This window comes from Pan troglodytes, chromosome 2, assembly GCF_028858775.2.
Source record: "Pan troglodytes isolate AG18354 chromosome 2, NHGRI_mPanTro3-v2.0_pri, whole genome shotgun sequence".
Taxonomy (NCBI): Eukaryota; Metazoa; Chordata; class Mammalia; order Primates; family Hominidae; genus Pan; species Pan troglodytes.
In genome coordinates this window covers 20,344,418-20,360,673 of record NC_086015.1, presented here as the reverse complement: position 1 = coordinate 20,360,673, position 16,256 = coordinate 20,344,418, and the positions used below count along the sequence as shown (strand labels likewise).

Sequence of the window (16,256 nt, the reverse complement as noted above, 5' to 3'; positions counted from 1 at the left end):
ATGTTTACTAGGACTGTCATAACAAAATACCACACACTGGGTGGCTTAAACAACAGACACTTATTTTCTCTCAGTTCTGGAGGATAGAAGTCCATGGTCAAGGTTCCCACAACTTCAGTTTCTGGCTAGGGCTCTCTTCCTGGCTTGCAGACAGCCACCTTCTTGCTGTGTCCTCACGTGGCTTTTCCTCTTTACACACGCCAGGAAAGGGAGAGAGAGGGCTCTGGTTTCTCTTCCTCTTCTAATAAGGACACCAGTCCTACTAGACTAAGGCCCCATCCTACCCTAGTTAAAGGAGGACTAGGACCTCATTGAACCTTAATTACCTTCCTAAAGGCTCTGTCTCCAAATATAGTCACATTGTGGGTTAGGGCTTCAACATACGAATTTTGGGAGGAAACAATTCAGTCCATAATATTATGATTGAGCAGTGTTTATAGCATCAAGTCTGGGAACCAAGAGAGATTGTCCATAATCCCATAGATGAGAGACCCAGCCCTTGAAAGAGTCACATCACCTTTCATGACAGAGCCTAGCTTCAAACCACTTGCTTCTAAGTCAGTCTTCTTCCCCCAAATCCCTTATCAAAATGAACCTAGGACATTTAGGAGCCATGCCCCAAACAAAGGGGCAAAAGGTGCTTCCCTTAGTGTATTCTATAGGGTCAAGGACTCTGTTCAGTATTTCTTTCTTTTTTTTTTTTTTTTTTTTTTTTTGGAGACAGAATCTCGCTCTGTCACCCAGGCTGAAGTACAGTGGTGCTATCTCGGCTCACTGCAACCTCCACCTCCCCGGTTCAAGCGATTCTCCTGCCTCAGCCTCCCAAGTAGCTGGGATTACAGCCACACCCTGCCACGCCCAGCTAATTTTTTGTATTTTAGTATAGAGAGAGTTTCATTGTGTTGCCCAGGCTGGTCTCGAACTCCTGAGCTCAGTGAATCCTCCTGCCTTGGCTCCCAAAGTGCTAGGATTACAGGTGTAAGCCACCGCGCCTGGCCTGTTCTATATTTCTTTTTACCCTCATTGCCTAAGATAGTTCTTGATCATGCTATACATTTCATGTATACTTGTCGAATTGTGCAGAGCTCAGAACCTGGTACATTGACTAGAGCAGCACCTAGGGAAACATTTCCAGTGGTAAATTATTTGGGAAAATTCCCTCTCCCCCACATTCCACCTCTTGACAAGAGCTTGTCTGGACTGCAGCCCACATCATGTGAACTTCCAAAAATCAACGCATCTGACAAGCTCAGATCTGGTGTGTTATATCTCTTCCCTTTAAAAAAAAAAGAAAAAAGAAAAAAAAAACCCTCACCTAAATATAGTTTGCTTCTAAAAACTGTCTCTAAATGACTGTGTTTTACCCTGGATAAGTTCTCCCCAGTGCATCCTGACGCTGGAGCATGAAAAGGAAGGTAAACGTGTGAAATCAAATGGTGATTGCTAACAATGAAATTTGGGCTCATAAAATCAAGGATATTATTCAAAACTGTGAGGTAAATTAGCCTCATTCATTCTGATAGGGCTAGATAGACTCTATGGCTTGTGTGTGCCTTCTTTAATTAACATGCTGAAAAGATGTTCTGATTGGGATTATTAATGAATGCAGTGGAAATGTTTGCTGCTTAGAAGACTTCTGCCACAGACGGTTTACAAACCCCCCCCAACCCCCGCCTTTTTCTTTTTCCACAGATTCCTTACATGGCTTGACAGATGGAGTATTCATCTTTGAAGCTGTTTCCACAGAAGATAGCAAAACCATACAGGGCTATGATGCTATTGTGGTTGAACAATGGACAGTCCTGGAAGTAAGTGTGGGGTTGGCAGCCCCGCTTCTTTTGTTTAGACAGCAATTGTTTTATCCGCCTGCTTGATCTGACCGTGGGGCTGTTGCTCAGCTGTGGCTTTCTTCTGAGAGGGAGTTGACCTGGTAGGTCCTAGAAGGATCCCCTTAGTCTTTTCATTCCCCTCTTTTCCCACCCCCAGGTAGGGGTGGGCCCCGCTCTTCCCTTTCTGCAAGAAAAGCACATTGCATGTGCCTGGCCATTTGGTGGAAGGAGAGTTGTCTTTCATTAATTTGCATATAACTGACAACTCTAAGTGATATAAATGAGGCCATGTAGTTTGTGGCCTCCGTAATACTCAGAGCAGCATCAATATTGGAGCCAGACCCTGTGGCTCCCTCTGCCAGCTATCCTTAGAGTTATGCACATGAGCTCACTTAATCTGCACAATAAGCCTTTTAAGTAAATACTGTTATTGCCCATTATATAGATGAGGAAACTGAGGCACAGAGAGGTTAGGTCCTGGTCCAAGATTACACATTAAATACTGAAGAATGTCTTTGAGAAATGTTGACTCATGAGGCCACCAAATTGCTGTGGGAAGGGGAATTCCTCAAACCATGTTCTGCTGGGACTTTGGAGGAGCTAATTTACTTCCAAGATTCACTAGTGGGTAGCTGAAGGGCATTTCTCTAACTGCGGAAGCATGGACTTTTTAGCCTAGTCTCTTGTACACACAGTGTCTGGGATATAAAGGGAGAAGCTATTTGGACATAGAGAACTGAATTCTTGGGGTTTTTTTTGTTGTTTTTTTGTTTGTTTGTTTTGAGATGGCATCTTGCTCTGTCGCCCAGGCTGGAGTGCAGTGGCGCGATCTTGGCTCACTGCAACCTCTGCCTCCTGGGTTCAAGCGATTCTCCTGCCTCAGCCTCCAGAGTAGCTGGGACTACAGGCACCCGCCACCACACCCAGCTAATTTTTGTATTTTTAGTAAAGACAGGGTTTCACCACGTTGGCCAGGCTGGTCTCAAACTCCTGACCTCAAGTGATCTGCCTGCCTTGGCCTGTCGAAGTGCTGGGATTACAGCGTGAGCCACCGTGCCCAGCCATGGACATAGAGAACTGCTTTCTGAATGCCTTGGAAGAACACAGGATTGGCATTGCTGGGAGGGCCTCTGCCAAAGAGGGCTCTCCAGGCCGAGGGAAGACAGAGGTGGATACAACCCTTTGTGAGGAGTGTGGGGCACTGGGACCCTCTAGACAGCCAGTGCTTGCCACACCCTTGTGCCTGCCAGAACTGCAGCCTTGAGGCAGTCCCTTGCCTGGTTATTGAAGTGGAGATGGGATGGGGTGGGGGGTGAGTTGGATGTCCCCCGGGACACTATTACTCAGCTTTGAAGCTGCAGCGGTTCCCAGCACACGTGAAGTGAGGAAGCAAGGCTGTTGGGGGGCATACCTGCGTCTGAACAGGGATGAGAAATAACTGCTTGCAAGTGTGATAGCAATGGAGTACCCAAAGGAACTGGAGTCGTCAGAAGCAGGAGTTGGAAAGTCACAGCATCCGGGGCTGGTTAGCGTAGGGGCCAGAAGTCCTGAGGGAAGTCAGGAACCAGGTGACAACCTGGTGTGAGATCAGCTCCACCAGTTACTCCTGTGTGACCCTGGTGCCCATGGTCTCTCCAGGGTCCATGCTCCTAACTAGAAATGGGATGCAGAGGAAGTAAGGCTCAGTCCAAGATGCCAAGCGAGTGTGCGCAGGTCCTGTCACCTCTCAGGACCCTGTCCTTCCTCAACTTGTAAGCTGGGCAGGTCACATGGCCCATCACGTGTGGTGGAGTGAAGGCTCCAGGTGGTGGTGAAATATGAAATGCCAAGAGTTGAGGATCTGAAGGACTGAGCAGCCGGCATTCAGTTTGCTCTGTAACATTTGGCTGTAACAGTAGCGATGCATGGCTGCACCCAAAACATGTGCCTGTGCCGAGTGATTGGCAGGCCATGGGGATGTGTGTGAAATTCCTGCTGTCTGTATATTAAAATGGCTGTTAAGGGAGGGCTCTGTGGTTCCTCAAAAAGGATGACTTGATGGCAGTGATCCAAAATCATCTATAAAATGGTTCTTAAAAATTAATGTGACTGCAGGACCAGTAGCCTCAGCATCATGTGGGAAGTTATTAGAAATGCAGATTCTTGGGCCCCACTCCAGATCTGCTGAACCCTCTAGGGGTGGGGCCTGGCAGTCTGCGTTTTAGCAGGCCCTGCAGGAGATTCTGAGGCTCACTCCATTTTAAGAACCAGGGTGGGTATAGATGCCACTCCCATGTTGGAACTGTACCCCACAAGGTGATGGATTTGAAAGGTGGGACCCCGGGAGTGATGAGGCTGTGAAGGCTCCACCCTCATGGATAGGATGAATGCCCTTAGAAGAGAGGCTGCAGACACTGCCTCCCCTTTTTGGCCTTCCACCTTTCATCATGCAAGGACACCTACATGGCACCATCTATGAGGAATGGGCCTTTGCCAGACATTAAACCTGTTGGTCAGTGTCAAGATGCCTGATCTTGGACTTGCCAGCCTCCAGAAATGTGAGGAATAAGTTTCTATTATTTATAAATTACCCTGCCTGTGGTACATTGTTATAGGAGTAGGAATGGACTGAGACAGAAATTGGTACCAAGAAGTGGGGTTGTTGCTATAACAAGTACTTGAAAGTGTAGAAATGACTTTGGAACAGGGTAATGGGTAGACGCTGGAAGAGTTTGGACATACAGGCTAGAAAGAGCCTAGATTTCTGTGAATGGAGTGTTAGGGTGATTCTGTTGAGAGCTCAGAAGAAGAGGAGAGCTGTAGAGAGGGCCTCAGACTCATCAGAAATATCTAAGTAGTCATGATCAGAATGTTCATAGAAATATGGACACTAAAGGCCATTCTGATGAGGTCTTAGGTGGAAATGAGGAACAAGGTATTGGAAACTGGAGGAACGGCCATCCTTATTATAAAGTGGCAAAGAACTTGGCTAAATTGTGTTCGTGTCCTAGCGCTTTGTGGAAGGCAGAACCAAAGAGGGACAAACTAGGATATTTGGTGGAAGAAATCTCTAAGCAAAGTGTTCAGGGTGCAGTGTAGCTGTTCTTGGCTGTTGATAGTAAAATGCAGGAAGAGAGAAACAAACTGAAAATGGAGTTTGTAATCAAAAGGGAAGCAGAGCTTAAAGATTGTGAAAATTCTCGGCCTGGCTTCGTTGTCAAGAATGAGAAAGTATATTCAGAAGACAAAACCAAGGTTGGCCAGGCTACTGTTTGATAGGGAGATTGGTGCTGGTGGAAGGATGCCATATGCTATTCACCAAGACAACGAAAGGAAGACCTGAAGGCATTTCTGAGATCATCAAGGCTGCTGCTCCCATCAGAGGCCTGGAGTGCCAATGCCTGGGGGACAGAACTGTGTCAAAGGAGGTGACTTGGGCATCCTCAGTACCTTCAGGCTTACTGCCCAGTGCTGTCTCAAGTTTTGCTCCACGCAGTCAGGCTAACGCAGCCTCTGAGATTGACATCTCCTGAAAGCAGATGGAGGAGAGATCTTGTGGGAAGACTGTACTCCTTGGTTTATGGGTTTCTCTTCCTCTTTGCAGCTGGTGGAAACAACCTTCAGGAGTCAGCTCTTAGGTTACCTCCTGCAGGGTGAAAGACCCCTCCTCTGTGTTCTCATAACTCTCTGGGCATGACCCTATCACAGCTCCTGTTGTACTCTATCATTGTTATTTATTTGTCCACTTTCCTCCCTCCATTGTGAGTTTCTTGGTCTGGGAATATTCATCTTTGTTCTCCAAGGCACTCCAGTAAATGCTTGCTGATTGGGTTGAAGGCTTTTTGGTTCAGCCCAAGGTAGACTAGTGTTTCTCAAAATTGAGCTTGTATCAGAATCACCTGGAGAACTTTTTAAAACACAGCTATCCAGGCTCTACCCCTATTTCCTATTCAATGGATGTCTTAGTCTGCTTGGGCTGCCATAACAAAATACCAGACTAGACGGATTAAACGACAGAAATTTCTTTCCTCTCAGTTCTGGAGGCTGAAAAGTCCAAGATCAAGGTTCTGGGAGGGTTTGGTTTCTGGTGAGGGCTCTCTTCCTGGCTTGCAGATGGCTTCCTTCTCACTGTATCCTCATATGCCCTTGCCTCTGAGCACGCACAGGTGGGAGGGGGCTACTCTGGTGTCTCTTCTTATAAGGACACTAATCCTGTTGAATCAGGGTCCCATGCGTATGACTTCATTTAACCTTAATTACTTCTGTAGAGGCCCCATCTCCAAATACAGCCAAACTAGGGCTTGGAGCCTCAACATACGCATTGTGGGAGGGTAGAAAACATTTAGTCTTTAACGGTGGCTCTGAGATGGGGCCCAAGAATTTTCATTTCTAAAACATTTTCAAGTGAGCTGCTGCTGCTGGTGTGGGAACCCCACCTTGAGAATCCCTGTCTTAGGGGAACTAAGTGTAGACAGCTCTGTAACCAGCACAGCCCAGCAATGTCCAGTCCGGGACAGGTTCCCCCGCAGCTCAGGTCTTTGAAGAGGCTCCGTCAGACCCTGACTTGGGCCTGCAGACAGCCCCTCTCCTGCCTGCCCCTCTCTAAGGCCGGGGGTATTTTTCCAGCTCTCACGTCTTCTACCCTTGAGACCCAGCTACTTCTTTTCCCCACCCTTTTGGCCTCTGGGAAAGATTTTTCCTTTTTAAGGCCTGAGCAGGTCCCTTTTAGCTTCTGGTTAACTCTGCTTTTCTGGTAACCACTGTCCTCCCAGGCAGGCCTATAATCTCTAGCTCTCCGACCACAAAACGTCCCTGCCCAGCTCTTTCTCATGTCTCACAGTGGGGACTGGTCTGTCCCTTTCCTGCCTCTTTACTCCTCCTGTGCTGATCCCTCAGCTCTGTGTAGATGTGCCATTCCAATTCCACCCTGTCTCGCTGGCTTCCCTCTCTCTTCACGTGCATGGACTCACGAAAATGTAGTGTGCGGACAGTGCAGCACGTTGGCAAGACAGCGGAGATTCCAGAGTCTGGCCTGAGTGTGCATCCTGCCTCTCTGATTCCAAGCTGAGTGACAGACTATGTGAAAAGTAAACCACCCCTGCTTTGTTTTTCTATTTTCAGTTGTATAAATGGGGATACTGGTAACAACCTCTCAAAATTGATGAGAATTAAAAGAGAAAATATATTAAAAAGTTGTGAATGTAGGACCGGGCACATAGTAAGCCCTCACTACATACTGCTTTCTGTGTCAGTCACCTGGTATCATCAGTGAGACAGATCCTTCCCCCATTACCTTCGTTTTATGCTAAAAGCACAGAGGAGGCTGGGCTAGGGAACCTGTAGAGTCAAATACAAATAATTGCATTTTGCTCGGTTGGAAACCTACAGCCTAAAATTAAAGGCATTTGTAAGATAAATGTCTATCCATAGGGCATTTATAACAGGTATTTTGTTTACTTTCTTTGAGTTTACAGTCTAGTATGTGAGCAGAAAGGGTAATTCTTGGAAAGGAAAGGAAAAAACTACATAGATGAATAGGTAAAGAGCAAGATACAGAGACCCTCTTCTTCCCTCTGAATCTGTTTATCTTTGAGCCTGACAGCCCATCAGAGCTTATAGACACCACCAGGTGCTACCTGAGCCATAGAGCCTTTTCCATGTTTATCCTTCTCCCTGGAATATGTTCTAGAATATCAGTGCTTATCGTGAAATTTGGTGCCAGAATGGAACAGAAGAGAGTAGAAAAAGCACTTACAGCTGATGCAATTGGTATGGTGGCTGGTGGGTTAATTGAAAAAGCCAATTAAAGAGACCCAAAGAAAATGAGATTCCTATCTTACACATTTTATTTGAATGTAAAGTATGTAAATACATGTCCATTTGCCAGTCTTTTTGAGTTGAGTGTCTGCTGAAGTAGAGTTCTGCCTCATCTTTCTCACATAAACCACACCCAAAGTGTGCTGGCTACAATGCCCAGTGTCAGTTTCTTTAAAATATCAATGGAATCTGACTGCAGAATCCATGTTTTCATGATTTTTTTTCTAGTCTTTCTAGTCCCCTCACCCAACACACCCCTAATTCAGCCAGTTGTTACTTTTTAGTGATTGTTCTTTGCTGAGTCTATTCAAGGAATTCAACTTAGTTTTTTGAGAAACAACTTGTTTTTGCACTTACAGTTTATATGCTTTTAAATCATTTAAATTAAGACATGTAATTAGGATAATGGGTCTAACTTATATACAGCTTACCCCTGAAGTGCTCAGTTGGTGAGGTCAGAAGGGCATGAGCATCCTAGAAAGCAGCTGCTACCTGCGAGGACTTGACTTCTGTCAGGGTGGACTTGTATTTCTGCAAGTACAGCCTCAGGTAGAATGGCTTAGGGTATCATTACAGCCTCTGCAACCCCGCAGACTTTGTCATGAGGCTCTGGAGTCAGCTCTTCTCCACTCTCTGCCTGCGTATTCAATCTTTTGTTGAGTTAACCCCCATTTTATTTCATACTATTCGCTTCTGCCCATTTCCCCTGCCTGTCAAGACATTTCTGATCGTGGTTATATCATCCTTCATTCTGGGGGATCTTCCAGCCTTGGCTTCCCTGAAGGCTTCATATGTATGGAGGCTCCTGACTGGTCTCAATGGCAAACAGACGGGATCAAGGACACAGTCCTTGGCGCGCTGCAGGAATCTCTCCACCAGTGCCTGACACTAACCCAAACCATTCTGCAGTGGATTCAGGTGGCCCTGTTGTTCCATCTTCCATTCCTCTATTGTATTTACATGAAAGGCTCGATGAGACACTTTTCTGTAACTGAAACCTACTCTGGCCTGTAACCCTGTCTCATAATCCTGTGAATCCTGTGTAATAACACATTAGGTCTCACTTGTTCTTCATGAAGTTCTGCAGGTTTTTGGGGCTCAAGCTTTTGCTTTCAAAGGCTCCCAACCATCTCTTTAAGAATCCACTCTAGGATTTGCCAGGGAGTAACATCAATTTCTATGGTTTCTAGAATTCACAAGGGAGCCAATATTTGTTCTTTTTAAACCATCTGGCTTTTTTCTTTTATTGCCACAGTTTCTCCAAGATAATTACTTTGGTTCTGAGATCATAGTCTTTAGTGCCAAAGACAGCAGTTCTCTGCCTTTTTCCTGTGATAGGGATGATTTTCCTGTGAATAATCACTCCCATGAAAGGCCCAGGAATCAACACCCAAACCCCTCCCAGGCTGCATCTCCATCCTTTCCCACTGCAAAGCAAATCATAGCACAGGTGAGTAACGAGGAAGTCAGAATAGCCTCAGATCTACTTTAGCAGCGCCTTCAGTACTTTGACTTTTATCAAATTCTTGTGTGCCACTCACCTTGACAGTTACACACCTGTTTACAGAATAGTATGTATGGATGAGTGCCTTTTCCTTTAAAAAAAAAATGTGATTCATGTCAGCTTGAGCTCATTTAAAATTTTCAAGTTTGCTTCAGAGGGCAAACTGCTAACATCTGTTAACAATTTGAAATGCCCACTCCCATCCATGACTCAGCAATTTCATACTTCATGTCCATCTCTTCTAAAGAAACAAATGCATGTGTTCACAAGAAGGCATAGACAAGGATATTATCTCAGCATTACTTGTAATATCAAAAAAGGTAACAATGTTCATGTCCATCAGTAGGGGAATGGTTAAACAAAGGATAATATATTCTTATTATAGATGAGGTCATTCTGTATAAGCTGACATGGAAGGAATTACAGGAAATGTTAAACGAGAAAATTAAGTTGCAGAATTGTCCTGTGATGGTTAATTTTATGTCAGCTTTGTTGGGTTATAGTATTCAGTTACTTGATCAAACACCAATCTAGATGTTGCTATGCAAGTATTTTTAGATGTGATTAACATTCCACTCAGTAGAAGAGTAAAGCACATTACCCTTCATAATGTGAGTGGACTTCAATCAGTTGAAGACCTTAAGAAAAAAGATTGAGATCCCGGAAGAGGAAGGAATTCAGCCTGCAGACTCAAAACTGCAACATCGACTCCTGCTGGAATATCCAGCCTGCTGGGCTACCCTGCAAACTTTGGATTTTACATCCTCCACAGTCATGTAAGCCAGTTCCTCAAAATGAATCTTTCTAGATACAAGATAGCCTACTGATTCTCTTTCTCAGGAGAATCCTGATGAATCAGATACAAATGCTGTGATGCCATTAATGGGGAGAAAACTTCACAGTCTCTTAGACTTTAGCCAAATTTGTCTCCTTGTAGAAAAGCAAGTAAAATAGGAGTTGAATAATCCCATTTTTATTGTCTTGAACATACTCTTTTCTTGTGCAACTTCTTGCTTTCAGCATGATTTTAAATGGCGTATGTGTATACGTGTGCACACGTGCACATACGTAGTTCGCATATCTCATCTCATTCTAGGCTGAGGTGCATGTGTGTATACCTCATGCCACCTGCACACCTCAGCTCATTCCAGGCTCAACATTCCTCCTCTTTTGGGTTTGCCTTACTTTTGTCACCATCCCTGGAGGCTCAGGTACCCCCTTCTGTCCTTATAAATTCACACTCATCCATCTCTACAGCCACAGTGGTTTTCCTTAGTTGCCTCCAACTTTTATCTTAGGGTGACAAGTCCACCTGGAGCCAGCATGCCTGTATTTCTTGCCATGGGGCCATATTGAACTTTCCTCTGAGCCTCTGAAATTCTTTTTCTTCTTGTCTCTGGAGACGGCCGCTAGTACTCTTCTGCTGTTAGGAACGTCACAGAGAAAAGCTTAGTTTATACAGTTTGTGTTGCCCAGGTAAGTCATTTCCCTTCCCATAATGATGGGGAAGAGATTACATTTAGAAATAGTGACCCCAAAAGGCCATGATCTGATTATTGAGTCCTGACTTCTGATCTGAAGCTTTGACCCTGTCCTCGGATAGTGGAGCCTGGGATGGCTGTCTGTCCCTCTTTTAGCCAGAATTTTCCCTCTGCCTCCTCCTTGGCAGCAGCCACTTGCTCGGGTGTTCTGAAATGTGTGTGGATTGTGGCAGTGGCAGGACACAGAGATGATGGGCTATTGGACCAAAACCAGTCCTCCTGCTCCCCGATGGGGCAGGTGGGCTGGACTTAATCCATGAAAGAGTACATAAAAAATGAGAAAGAACCATTTGAGATGCTGATTAGGGGTTCCATAACAGAACTCTCAGGGAACTGGGAAACTCCATAGGCTCAAAGAGAGTGACTACTTTTTGATGCCCAGGAACAAGGATGCAAAGGGGCATTTGCTGAGGCCCCACACATCAAGGAGCCTCGGGAAGAAGACATCCTACAAAGGAAATGGGAAGGCATTCAAGGCTAATTGTGCCCTGCTGACCAGAAGTGCCCTGGGAGAGGGCAGAGACTGAACAAGGCCTCCTGGACACAGTGGGCTCCAGCTGGGTATTGGCAAGTCAAGCCAGGACTTGGATGGGCTAAGGGAATTGAGTGTGGGGGCTTCCTGCTGTGGGAAGTGACAGGAGCAGAGGCCAGCTGGAAGAGAAGGCACAACTATTAATTTTTTTTTTTATGATTAGAACACATATTGGATAATGTGGATGATCTCCTAGATGCCTTCAATAATAGATAATGTGGGTGATCTCCTAGATGCCTCTGATTATGGATAATGTCAGTGATCTAGATGCCTCGGCTCCCTTTTTACCATCATGCTTTCACCTCAAACAGGCAGCACTTGTGCCTCTTAGCAAAGCCCTGCTCCTGAGCTCCAGGAGCCTGCCCTGCTTTAAGCAACAAGAGCCACAAGTGCCCCGAGGTGGTCCTCGTCAATGACAGGAGTGTGGGTGTATGAAAGCCCTGCTCCCTGGCCTCAGATGGGGACAACTCTGAGCATAACTCACCCCTCAGAGCTCCCCACAGGATCAGACTAAGCCGCTGGTCACAGGATGTTCTTAAAATTGTGTCCTTCCTGGGCTGCTTCTACTCTGTTGTACGACTTCTCCCGCTCCCTCACTGGCAGCACATCCTTAATAAGTTACTTGCACATGAATACTTGTTTTAGGGTCTGCTTCTAGGGAACCTGACCTAAGAGCATGTGTAAAAAAATTCCATTGAGGAATATTACATTGCAAATCGAGATAAAAGTTATTGGAGGTTTTATAATAATTTTAAACAAAATGCTTACAGTGCAAATGTGTATATAGTAAAGACTGAATCCTCCTCTCTCCTCTGACCCTCAATTCCCTAGTTCCCCTTTCACAGAGAAAGCTCCTTCCAGAGAGGAGGTGGTGTACACACAGAGGTGAGTGTGCACACAGATGTGGGTATGCATCTGTGTAACAGAGAGGCAGAGGGAGATTTTATACACATAGAGGTGAAGGCAGAGTAGAGAGTTGAAAATGCTTTGAAGATTGGAGTAGTGAGGCCACAAGACAAGAAATGCCAGCAGCCACTAGTGCCGGAAAAAAACAATGAGCGGATTCTCCCCCTAGCCTCCAAAAGGAGCATGGGCCTGTTATAACCTTGATTTTTGACCCAGTGATACTGATTTTGAACTTCTGGCTTCCAGAACTGTGAGAAATTTCTATTGTTGTAATCCACCAATTTTGTGGTCATTTGTTATAGCCCCCCTAGAAAATGGATATAACATGCATGGACGTCTCTCCAGGGTTGCCCTGTAGGGTGTCCTTGACAGTATGTTTGCATGTGAAAAGTCTGGGGAAGACCGTGTGGTTGAGGCAAGGGCCTGGATTTTTGCAATGGGTTGAAGGGAGCCATAGTGGGATTTTCATCAGAGAGCTGTACATTGGGACAATTGGCCCTGGAGAAAGGGCCAGAATGGGGGAAAGGCCAACAGAAGCCCAGGGAAATAGAATAAGGGTGGTGGTCATGGGTATCAGTTGGGTTGCTTTCCACCGTTCATAGCAGGAAATCCAACTAAAAGTGGCTTAAGCCGTAGGGGTGTTCATCTCATCTCATTGAGCAGGAAGTCTAGAGCAAGGTGGGGAGGTTGCAGAGTCAGCTTTTTCAATGGCTTAAAGATGCCACCAGGGATCCAGATGCTGCCATCTTTCTGTACTCATCCTCAGCCTGTCTGCAGGGCTCTCCTTATGATCCTCCTCACAAGGTGACTGTGGCAATTCTAGGTGTCTCATGCAAATGTGATGACAACCGTGAAGAACGGGGCAGTTTTTTCCTGCCACATGTCCCTTTTTATTAGCAAGTAAAAGCTTTCCCAGAAACCCACAACAGAGATTTCCTCAGGTCTCATTGGCCAGGACTGAGTCACAGACCCATGCCACTTGTCAAGAGTCATGGTTGTCCAGGCCTGGGGGGTGTCAGTGAGGAAGAAGCCCTGGGCCATCGAGGGGCTGTTGGCTTTGGCAGCCAACAGAATGTGCCACTGAGGGGGACTAGCAAGGCAGGATGCTCCTAGAGGTATTTTGAAGAAGACTGGACTTGTTGACGGTTTGGATAATGAGATGACAAAAGGAAGTATTTGACCTTTAATCTTTATCTGCACTTTTTTCTTCCATAAACTCAATTGTCCTATTTTCTCAGACAGCCATATTTCACTTCATATACAAAATTTAGTGATACAAGTAAGTTATATCTTTTTAAAAATTTATCCAACAAATAAATATTGAGTTCCTACTGTGTGTCAGCCACTGTGAGAGCATGATGAATGGATGAAATTCAGGCAGGAAGGATTGATTCCATTTAGTCAAGGGAAGGTGTGTAGTCATTAAAAATGAATGTCCACCCCCTGGCCTTTCCACATTCATCAATAATTCCTCTTCATTGTCAAGCTTCCTGAGGGGTGCTGGAAGACCCTAATTCATAGGAACCTTTTAAATCTGACAAAGGGAGAGGCAAGTATGCCGTTCTGGTGAAGATCATGGGGCAAAGTGAATTTTGATTCTTGCTGCAGAGGAAGAGAGGATGAAACAAATGATCACGTTTTCAAAATCCTGTGACAAATGCGGTTTAAAATATTCAGTGTATGCCACAGAACAACAAGAAAGAAGTGTATTAGGGTTCTCCAGTAAAACAACCAGTAGGAGATTATACACATGCACATGTGCGTGCGCGCACACACACACACACACACACATACACACACACACACACACACACACAGATTTATTATAAGGTTTTGGCTCATGTGATTATGGAGGCTGAGGAGTCCCACAGTCTGCTATCTGCAAGCTGGAGACCCAGGAAAGCCAGTGGTATGGTTCAGAGGCCTGAGAGCTAGCAGCTGATGGTGTGGACTCCAGTCCGGGTCCCAAGCCCTGAGAACCAGGAGCAACAAGGGCAGAAGATGGACGTTCCTGTTCAAGCAGTCAGGCGGTGTTAATTCAGCCTTCCTCCACCCTTTGTTCTGTTCAGGTCCTCAGTGACTGGATGGTGTCCACCCACACTGGGGAGGGCCATCTGGTCTACTCAGTTGACCCATTCAAATGCTAATCTTTTCCAGAAACACCCTCACAACATGCCCAAAAATAATGTTTATGCATCCTGTGGCAAGTTAAGGGCTCAATGTGATAACAAGGGCTATATCTTTAGGTTTTCCCAATGTGTTTGAGATAAAAAAGTGGGAGATAATTCTATAACAGCTTTAAACACACACACACACACACACACACACACACACACACACACACACACACACACACCCTACTTATTATCTTACAGTTTCTGTGGGCCAGAAATCCAGGTGGGCTGAACTGGGTCGTCTGCTGCTTAGGGTCTCAAAACACTGAAATGGGATGTCAGCAGAGCTGTGTGCCTTATTAGAGGTTTTGGTGGAGAAGAATCCACTTCCAAGCTCACTTAGGTTGTTGGCCTTGTGGTTGCAGGTCTGAGGTCCTCGTTTTCTTGCAGGCAGTTATCCAGGAGCTGGTCTTTGCTCCTGGGGGCTGCCCCCATTTCTTATGCTTTCCATGTGGCCCCCTAAAAGAGCTTAAAATGCATAGTTTGAGAGCCACAGATGAAGAGAGGGCAAATGGTTCTCCAGAGAGAACTGAAGTATATTAAATCAGTGAGCATAAAAGGTTGGGGGGTGTTCTTGTAGTTATGTGTTCACTCACCACCACTCCTTGAAATATGTTCTTTGAAATTCACCTGGCCAAGGCTTTTAATACAACTAAATAAAAAGGAAGGGCCTATGGGTGGTGTATAACTGGTTGAGAGGCCGCACTTGGCAACGATGTGCTTTCATTGGGAGGAGGTCTGTCTTCATGAGCTTTCTGATGCCATCCTGTGCCTTGGCCTGTTTCACATCTTTTTCAGGGGCTTGTGCAGGGATCTAGAAGGTGGTAGAACTGAAGAGACCTGATTCTGGGAGGCCACAGAATACCTTGGGTGGCCCTTGGGATCTAAGAATAAGAACATGGATGCTCTTGGGCTCCACATAAAGCATTCTAGTTGGGCGAGGGGGAAGAAGGCCAGGGCAGGTCTGAGAGTGGGGAAGACTCTGGACCACCCACCCATGCCAGTGTCAACCAGAGCCGCCTTTTCTGAATGTATCTGTTTTTACATGTTGTTTCTAAATTAGATTATAGTTGATGCCTATAGGAAGCATCCTACTAATTAAAAAAAAAAAAAAACCTTGAAAATTACTGATCTAATCCACTTTCTTTTTTGAGTAGGTTTCCCTGACTTCTTAAACCCCTTCCAATCTGTTACTTCTTAGTATATGAATGTTGGACAAAAACCAGCCCAATAAAATGTAATAGGAATACATTTAAGTATCAACAAATTGTATTTAAGCTCAAAAAAGTCAATAATATAGAATGAAGCATACCTGATTTGACAGCAATTCCAATGAAAAAGAGTTAATACAGGCCAAGAATGTCTCTACTGCTTCCCTCCAAGTGCTCTGGGCTGTGACCCAGTGAACATTTCCAGATCACAGCCCATGTTTCTTTCTGGTTGCTCACTCTGCTGAGACCCTGCTCCACCTCAGATCTTCACTTTTGAGGCAGCTGCTCATCCTTTCCAGCCCAACCCTAATGCCACCAGCTTTGTGGGGCCATCTATAAGACTATCAGCTGGCTTTGCTCTCCCCTCCTTTTGAAACAACCACATTTCACCTTACCTAGGAATTACTGAAGTTATCAAATTGCTATGCAAACTCCTTGAGTCAGGGACCAGCCATTCCTTATATTCATGGTTTCTGGATCCAAATTAGTTCCTTTTGTGTTGCAGGTTTTTAACAAACATTGATTGAATAAATAATTGGATAATATGAGGTTAGCACTGCTTAGAACAGATATCTTTGACCAAATTTATGAAAACACATGCATGAAGGACTTCTCCCTGTTTTCTTCAGTCCAGTGCTGGCTGACTTAGAGTCTTAGGTTCCACCATGACCGCCATATTTGATGAGAAACATCAGCAGACTCTAGGGTACAGGTGAAAGTGACAGTGATGCGGGAGACACCTGGAAATGGTGGGAAACAATTG

The 16,256-nt window shown here is 45.3% G+C and overlaps 2 protein-coding genes across 10 annotated transcripts in view; one reads left to right on the top strand and one right to left on the bottom strand.

Annotated features, from left to right (window-relative positions):
- RFTN1 (raftlin, lipid raft linker 1) overlaps positions 1 to 16,256 on the top strand; it is a 200,507-nt gene that overhangs the window by 156,572 nt on the left and 27,679 nt on the right. For all 3 annotated transcript variants that reach the window (XR_010155125.1, XM_516313.7, XM_009444986.4), the window contains exon 7: positions 1,693 to 1,808. Coding sequence is in view for 2 of the 3 variants with exons in the window: in XM_516313.7 (XP_516313.3) it covers positions 1,693 to 1,808 (116 nt within the window). In the remaining variant the exon portion in view is untranslated. The remainder of the gene's footprint in view (positions 1 to 1,692; positions 1,809 to 16,256) is intronic.
- Positions 7,637 to 16,256, bottom strand: part of OXNAD1 (oxidoreductase NAD binding domain containing 1) — an 87,278-nt gene continuing 78,658 nt past the window's right edge. For 3 of the 7 annotated variants that reach the window (XR_010155128.1, XR_010155130.1, XR_010155135.1), the window contains 2 exons: positions 14,482 to 16,233; positions 13,282 to 13,710 (listed from right to left, as the gene is read on the bottom strand). The gene's annotated coding sequence lies outside the window, so the exon portion shown is untranslated. Of the gene's footprint in view, positions 10,553 to 13,281; positions 16,234 to 16,256 lie in introns of those variants that run through there. The other 4 variants (XM_063805514.1, XM_054681551.2, XM_063805510.1 and 1 more) reach the window with 4 other exon arrangements.